Raw genomic sequence first — 8,998 nt, forward strand, 5'->3', positions numbered from 1 at the left:
ACAACTATTTTATATAGCTTCTGTGACCAACAACTCTGGTTACAAGTTATAAACCTGACAGTTATGAGATTAAAGAGATATATGGAATAAAAACAACACAGAGAGAGAGAGAGAGAGAGAGGGGGGAGGGGGGGGGGGGGGTTAAAAATAAGAGTGAGAAGTCTACTTTATCAAAATGTAACAGAAATGTCCGTATTTTTAGCCCATCTAGTTTTCTTTATTTACTTGTATAAATGGCTTTATTTATGATGTTTAATTATGTTTAGCACAGTCTGCACATGTTGAGTACAGAATGATGAATGAAGTTTAACGACTTTTCAGTCGTTGATATGCACCTCAAGTGGGCAAAATTGTTAAAAGAGCTTTTTCACAAAATAGTCCATCAGCAGGTCACACACATGCATGGGCATCTGCATCACAGATATATTGAGCCACACATGCATGTCGCATGGCAAACTGATGCGTTCACGTCTCACGGTGTCCCTCCCCGAAGCCCACCTTCTTTAAAGATTTTTGCGCGTCTGTTTTGTGGGTTAACATCATAAGGGTTCGTCCTGTCGAGCCAATCAGGTCCCTCCCTACCTCAGATCGCAGCTATAATACATAGGAGTAAAGAGGTTTCTCGCATAAGTGGCTGTGGCTTCAACTAACCTTGTGATTTCGAGGTCAGTCTTACCTTTCCCACATTCGCGCCGCAAACCACCGATGCGTTCCGTTATCACACGAGCATTACCGCACCTGTCACGGTAGGGGCTCGCTCTGAGGGACACGCGTGAACTGAACCGGAGGAGGAGACAGCAAGGACATCGCAGGAGATCTGTGCAGTGAAAACGCAGCACTAGAAATCCTGGTAGTCAGACCGGACGGACGCTCCGTAGAACACCGCAGCCCAGGATTCGTGCGACATTCTCCGGGCCAGAATGCGGCTTATGACGAGAGTGGCGTTGGTGTCTCTTGTCAGTCTGTCCTTGGTGGTGTCCGGACTGGCCTGCGGTCCTGGCAGAGGCTACGGCAGAAGAAGACATCCGAAGAAACTCACACCTCTCGCCTACAAGCAGTTCATACCTAATGTCGCGGAAAAGACCTTGGGGGCAAGCGGCAGATACGAGGGCAAGATAACGCGCAATTCGGAGAGATTTAAAGAACTTACTCCAAATTACAATCCCGACATTATCTTTAAGGATGAGGAGAACACAGGCGCGGACAGACTCATGACACAGGTAATTCCTTTGCCTTCAGATAGCCTACTATTGCACACTTCCCCGGACCGCATCTTTCTGCTTACACTTAATGTGAGAGCTTCCAAAAGTAGCAATACAGTTCGTTAAAGGATTGTGAATTGCACGTTGTGGGTTATGCATTGCTTTCTGCTGTGAAGCTGTGCGAGAGAAATGCCATCAAGAAAGGACCGGCGGGTTGCCTCCTTGCTCACCCTCATTGTGGAAGGTTGCCTGAAATATTTATGTGCCACTCTGTTCATATCTACAGATTTATCTGACTAGCTTTATTTAGGCAATATAAAACGTGGACTTACATGCCCTGCAATCAGCTAGAGAGATACGGCACCTGGTTTTAAGGAACTGTGGATATGTCAATCTCATGACAGCTAAATATAGAACAAAATTAGGCATAAATGTCCATGGGATCGCTTAGTCAGACCGCAGCGGCTGCTTATCAGGGCATGAAAATATTGACATTTCGAAAAGGATGCTCTGAAGATTGTTTCTACTTATTAATGGGCATGGACGGTACCACTTATAGTAACCGATTAGAATCAGACACAACGGTCCCTCTTGTTTCAAGGAGTTTTCTCATGTCTGAAATAAGTTTTTATGTGGTACACTGCAGGTAGTCATAGTTTAATTGAATTAGTCTCTATTAATATTATGGCCATCAGAGGACTTCATATATTCACAAAGTAGCCTATCAGTCTTTTCTGATTAAAACCAAATAATCTGACAGGTCAGATAATATTTATTTTATCGTTAATTCTTTTTTTGGCCTCTGAAAAAATCAGACCGCTTGGGGAACAGGCTGTCTGTCCCCAACATGGCTTTCCACTCTCCTCTCATTAGCAGAGATCATGTGAACTTCTGACCCTTTGCCAATGCAAAGAATGAATAACATCCCTACTAAATATGTTTGCTACATAGCGCATGTAAAGAGGTTTGTTTTCAGTGTAATTTACAATGTGATTATCCTGAGTAGCTATTATATTTTTTACATGACTATTTTGAACATATCCCTGTTCAATATTTTGTTCAAAGTCTATGATTGTTTATCGCATTTACAAGGTTTGCTGAAGCATTTGTAAGCACGTGCGCTGTGTGGCACGCAGGTGCATTTGCCTATAAAGTTTACCTTTTTGGACCTTGAAAAGATGAAACTCTTGTCTGGTTTGGTTTTCTCAGATGTATATCAAACTCTGCTTAAGCTGAATGTGATTTGAAGTGTGCCATTAAAATTGGAAAGCTGCCCTTTGCTAACTTTAAACATTGATGCTCCAGGCTTTCATGGAAGTTAGAGGTATCCTGCTAACAAATGCTTCCGAAAAGCACATACGAGTTTGAGATGGTTTGTTGGTATAACAAGCCATATAGTGAATTATACTTAACGGTTCTTCTTGTAAAATTATGCAGAACCACGAGAGCATCCCATAGGTTGTTTGTTCTGACAGGTAGCTGATAAGTGTTTCCTCTAAAACAGTTCGTTTTAGGAGGAGACTAGGAGCTGACTGTGACTAGGCGGCTTGTTGAACAAACCTTGTGTGGAGCACAAAGCGGCGGCGCTGGGGGTTCCCGCTGCGCTTCATGGTGGCTGAACAGAATTTGCCTTGATTTGCGGCACACGACCCAATGAATTAATAAAGAGTTTAGGCTTCACGGTTCTTGAGTCCCCAGCAGTTTTGCTCAGAATGTGCCAGATAGCTTTGCCCCCTTGTTTGGATTTTCCTCTTTCATTCGAGTGCATCAATTAATAGGCTGCACTGAAGAAAAAAGGTTAATCTAAAATGTGCATCATGTGGTAACACCTAAATTAAGTGGTTTTATTAACTGGTTCAAGGAAAAAAATGACATATTTTAGGGATTGGGTAAGGTAGAAAAAGGTCTTTAAGATAACTATTGCATGTTGTCACTTTTTAAAGTGTGCTTGCAATACAGATATGGAAATATGTTTTATTTGTGTTAGGATTAAGTCCTCTTATATCATTTGCCATTTCGTCTTAGATATTCCACAGATCCAGTATCTTCATTAGAACATGATTAATGTAGATGGCAACATGAGGATATACACTCACTGAGCACTTTATAAGGAACACCTGTACACCTACGTATTCATGCGATTATCTAATCAGCCAATTGTGTGGCAGCAGTGCAGTGTATAAAATCATGCAGATACGGGTCAGGAGCTTAAGTTAATGTTCACATCAACCATCAAAATGGGGAAAAATTTGATCTCACTGATTTCGACCATGGCATGATTGTTGGTGCCAGATGGACTGGTTTGAGTATTTCTGTAACTGCTGATCTCCTGGAATTTTCACACACAACAATCTCTAGAATTTACTCAGAATGGTGGCAAAAACAAAAATCATCTAGTGAGCAGGAGTTCTGCGGACGGAAACACCTTGTTGATGAGAGAGATCAACAGAGAATGGCCAGACTGGTTCAAGCTGACGGAAACTCAGATAACTACTCAGTACAATTGTAGTGAGCAGAATAGCATCTCAGAATGCACAACATGTCTGACCTCGAGGCGGATGGGCTACAACAGCAGAAGACCACGTTGGGCACTTTATTAGGACCACTGTGTTTCTAATAAAGTGCTCAATGACTGTAGATATAGAGAAAGGGACAGAGACAGGTATGTTATAGGTTTGACAGATTGATAAACTTACATTACAGGTAGTATACAGTTTTCATAATAAACACTTGAGACATAATGGAGTGTTGATACTGAAGTATAGCACAAGATATTCTAACTGAATATTCATCATGGTTTAATAGGTATATTATGAAGGTATATATAGTCCAGAGTGCCTATTGATGCAGAGGATGAGCATCCTTCACTGCTGACATGAAAATGAGACAGTCATGTCAAATGGTGAAAGAGAGTGGGGGAATTGTAGTCTGGAACAAAAATGAATGTGGATGTGATAAGCTAAGGATGGTGTGACACACTTTGAGAAGGAGAGAGAAAGTAAGAGAGAAGGACAGAGTCAAAGTGAGGAGTGTATACATGTTTGAATTATTACAGGTATTAATTTGGCTTAGTGTCACAATTTGCAAGGATATTTTCAATAGATTTTATATAACCTCTGAAAGAGCGCTGGTTAAGCAATCACATCACGTCCCTTGAGCAAACCTGTGCTGCAAGAATAATGAGTAGTTGCTTCTCCCCTTGGAAGCAGTAAAAGAGTCTTTTGTGGTGTTTTATTTGACATATTGGTTAAGTGTTGGGAAGAGTTGTCCGGGAGAAAGCCAAGCATCTCAACACTAGGTCTCGGGGAAAGGTTAGTGGGTGCACCACCCAAACATGGCCTGATACCTGCACCTCAGCTGGGTCTTTTTGTTTGAACTTCATAGTTTTAATAATAAACACTATTACTAATCTGTATTTCTTGCCTTCTAAGCTAAGTTTATCATTTTCTGTACTATTTCCTTTGAGTGCATTCAATGTGAAGAGGTCTTGATGTAGTCACACCTTTCCCTGGTTTGATCTATATGTTTTAGATCAGTGAAGCAAATGCAATAACTTATCCATTTTTCATTGAGCTCTTTGGACAGAACATCGTTGCATGCAAGGCTGAATTATTGTCAGTGTAAATACAGGTTTCTCATAGACTTAGGTAGTGGATTTGTCTGGAATTATCAACTTGGTTACTTAATTATTGCCAAAAAATAATGCTTGGAAAGCTTAGATCCATGCAGCTTGCTCAGAACTCTTTGACCAGACATCATAGTCCATATATAAATAAGATAGGTAGGTTTGTTTTAGTAGAAAATGCAAAACATACTATAAATCATATCAGATAATTACCTCTCCTCCCTTTCTCTCTCTGTCTCTCTATAAGAGGTGCAAAGACAAGCTGAACTCACTGGCCATCTCTGTAATGAACCAGTGGCCAGGGGTTAAGCTGCGTGTAACAGAAGGCTGGGATGAGGATGGTCACCATTTTGAAGAATCACTCCACTACGAGGGAAGAGCTGTTGATATCACCACCTCTGATCGAGACAAGAGCAAATATGGGACACTCTCTCGGTTGGCCGTGGAGGCTGGATTTGACTGGGTCTATTATGAGTCCAAAGCCCACATCCATTGCTCTGTCAAAGCAGGTAAGATCATGGTGGCTTGACTGGAATACCAAAACCATGTTTGAATAAAGAAGCACCCATAAAACTACACATTTCATGGTTTAAAGTAACACGTATAAAAACACAAACTGCTAAAAGCATATGCAGTGAACATCAAAGGGAGGTGCTCCTAATTTAGTATTGGAAGTCTACTAAATTATAAGTATCTTACAAATAACTTCTGGCATAATAATATAATTCTAAAATAAAACATTTATATTTAAAATATTGTGAATAATCACCTATTGATGAGCCAAACTGTCTTAAAGTATACCTGCTTTTAAGTGTTTACATCTTAAGAATTAGCATTGATAGGACAGATAATTATAACCGAGTTATAACTAATACAGTAAAAATAGGCTATTAACTGATCTTATATCGCCCCACTCTGTTTCTGTGAAGGAAGCGCTTATCAAAGATCACTCACTGCAACAGAAGACAGGCGCAGACACATAACTGGAGATTTACGTGATCAAATTGAGGATGTTATTACACATGCGCTTGTAAAATAAGCGACGGTGATGCCTGTGAAGGCTTTGTGACATCACGTGCGCAAATACGATGTAGCCTAATTCCTGGTCTCTTGAATTGTGTTTATTCTACTTTTTATCAATGGTTGAAGGGGAGTAATGAAATGCATTATTATCTGATTTTGCGGGAAAAGGCCTAGCCTACGTTCTCCCTCCTTACGCAAAATCTTTCATTTTAAATTCTAAACACATTTACAAATACATTATAGGCTTTGAACAGGGCCCAAATCTGTTTCTCAGTGGTAACCATCCTATTTCATGCCCTAGAACATTATGAGAGGATTAGACTTAAAAAGTCCATTCTGTAGCTCTGTTTACCCTTCCACGAGATCGGAATGTGAAGAGTTCCCACAAGGCCGGAATTATTGTCATTAAGCCTGACAACGGAGAGCATGATGGTTTAAAAATGAAAGGAACGAAGAGGAGGGCACTGATTGAATACCGCAAGCGTTTCTCATTTACATTCAAATCTACACCATTGGAGCCTCGGAGAAGTGTCTGGGCTGTGTAAATACTAGCCTATTTGCGCCTGCTTGGGGTTTTCTCTTTCTTCGGGAAAGAAGGGTATAAGTGTGAATTGTCACATAGACGTTTCTGCACCTGAGCAAATATGAAAGAGGCGCGAGGAAAGGCAGAAATGTCCTTTTCCAAGAGTGCTCTGTACACAAGCTGCATTAGAATGACAGTGTCCGGGGCTTTATTGGTTTTTAATTAGAGCAGTCCAAGCTCTTTCGTCCTTCATCTCACACAAAGACATTGTTTTTTGAAAAACTTTTCGATGTACAGCCCAATTCCCGTCTCCACGTTTTCTTTTGTTGATTCAGACTTCTTTCCAGCTTTTTGACTCATTTCCCTCAACCTTATTTTAACGACTCAAAACATTTCGTTCAAAGTCTATTAGAGCATAATTTATCAGAGCTTTAATTTCCCGATATATAAATGTAGAGTGCAATGTAGTAAAAACGCCATGACATTCTGATTTGTTTGTTCACTGCGTGCTATTTATCTTGACAGAAAACTCGGTTGCCGCCAAATCTGGAGGCTGCTTCCCGGGTTCGGCTTTGGTCACGCTGAAAGACGGAGGGCTGAAGGCCCTGAGGGACCTGAACCCCGGTGACAAGGTGCTGGCTGCGGACAGCGCGGGAAACCTCGTGTACAGCGACTTCATCATGTTCACGGACCGAGACTCGACGACGCGACGTGTGTTTTACGTCATAGAAACTAAAGAACCCGTTGAAAAGATCACCCTCACCGCAGCTCACCTCCTGTTTGTCCTCGACAACTCAACGGATGATCTCCACACCATGACCGCCGCGTTTGCCAGCAGTGTCAAACCTGGACAAAAGGTGATGGTTGTTGATGATAGCAGTCAGCTTAAATCTGTCATCGTCGACCGGATATACACGGAGGAGCACGAGGGCTCCTTCGCACCAGTGACTGCTCATGGAACCATTGTGGTCGACCGAATACTGGCGTCTTGTTACGCGGTAATAGAGGACCACAGTCTCGCGCATTTGGCCTTCGCGCCAGTCAGGCTGTATTATGACGTGTCATCAGTCATATTCCGAAAAGACTTCGTCAATCAGTCCAATGCTACTTTACAACAGGAGGGAGTCCACTGGTACTCTAAGCTCCTTTATCAAATGGGAACGTGGCTTTTGGACAGTCACATGCTTCATCCTTTGGGGATGTCAGTAAACTCGAGCTGAAAACCCTCGTATGGAAATAAAGCAAGAGAAATCACACTAATGTAGGATATAAGACAATATTAGTACGAGAGAGAGAGAGAGAGAGAGAGAGAGAGAGAGAGAGAGAGAGAGAGAGAGAGAGAGTGATAAAGAGACAAAGTTTCCGAGCGGAGTTGGGATATTTATTACAATGACTTTAAAATTTGTCATTTTCAAAGAATAAATGGAGCCTTCAAAGTTTTCTTTGCATAATTTATTCTCGCGTGAACTCAGGCTGGTGGCACACATACGGATTCTAATGCAGTGTGACTAGCCTATTGTGCAGAATTTATTTTTGTATATCTCATGTAAACAGGAAAAAAAAAGTGATACTGTAAGGAACTTTCATGACAGGTTGTAACATTCTGTGTATATGTGCAACTGACTGTTATATTTTAGGGGTAAGCAAACGCCGTGGGGCTCCAGAAATTATATTTTTATACACAGAATTGTACATTCGATTTTGACCGATCGTGACCTAATCACTTTTCGTTATTTGAAATAGTGTAAGATACGAGAATATATTTTAATTTAAATAGTTGCAGAGTCTTGTGCTGTTTTCTGTTTTAGAATTTTCTATTAGTTTGTCATTGGTTTTGTTGTCAGAGTGGGACGGACAAATTCCCAAAGTCCTTTTGTTCACTCTTCTCTGGTTTCATTGTTTCCTGATGTCATTTTTGTTTCTGAGAAAATACGAAATGCACATTCTGACAATTCAGTAACGATACTAGTCCCATAGTACAGAGCAAAATGTTTCGTTAAATAAATTAATAAGTACCTACTGTACTAAAAATGTATTTTTCTTTTCAATATTTTGTAATAGGTAAATAGTTTTATAGAAATAAAATGCAGCTGATGCACAGCTTGGATAGCATATGATTGAGTGGCCATGCCATTTAGCCTACCTTTCATTAAGGCAAGGTGTCAGGAAATGTATCGAATTTATTATTTATATGTTTATTATAAAATGAGATAAAATGATCAAACTCCTCACTGGTATTTTTGTGTTTTTTGTTTTGTTTCAAGAATATTCGTTTGATAACGCTGAGATTAAATCCTGGCCTGTAATCTGGTTATTAATAATGCTTATAAATATGATTGTATTATTTGTGCTATTTAAATAGTTGGCTCACAGTGGCTGTTTATTAAAATATTATTGGGACCATGCACTACAAGCACTACAACTCACGTGTCGTGTTTAACTAGCGCCTGAAAACATGACACAAGACAAATGACAGCCGACAGGTTAGTTAACAGTACAAGTGCAGTAAATTAAATACAAATTATTTAACTGCTGCAATTAAATTGTTTCTGATGCATAGCAAGTTTCCAGTATTTTCTCTCTCACGTAAACCGAGCAGTTCAATTTGCAGTTTTATAAAGCTCG

At 40.4% G+C, this 8,998-nt stretch overlaps 1 protein-coding gene across 1 annotated transcript; it reads left to right on the forward strand.

Moving 5' to 3' along the window:
* The first annotated feature begins 559 nt into the window (after positions 1-559).
* Positions 560-8,766, forward strand: LOC127451846 (sonic hedgehog protein-like). The gene is made up of 3 exons (XM_051716827.1): positions 560-1,220; positions 5,075-5,336; positions 6,899-8,766. Exons 1-3 carry the CDS (start codon positions 921-923, stop codon positions 7,591-7,593), a joined length of 1,257 nt encoding a protein of 418 aa, XP_051572787.1. The 5' UTR covers positions 560-920; the 3' UTR covers positions 7,594-8,766.
* Positions 8,767-8,998: the final 232 nt, after the last annotated feature.

Source organism: Myxocyprinus asiaticus, chromosome 2, assembly GCF_019703515.2.
Source record: "Myxocyprinus asiaticus isolate MX2 ecotype Aquarium Trade chromosome 2, UBuf_Myxa_2, whole genome shotgun sequence".
In the NCBI taxonomy this organism is placed as follows: domain Eukaryota; kingdom Metazoa; phylum Chordata; class Actinopteri; order Cypriniformes; family Catostomidae; genus Myxocyprinus; species Myxocyprinus asiaticus.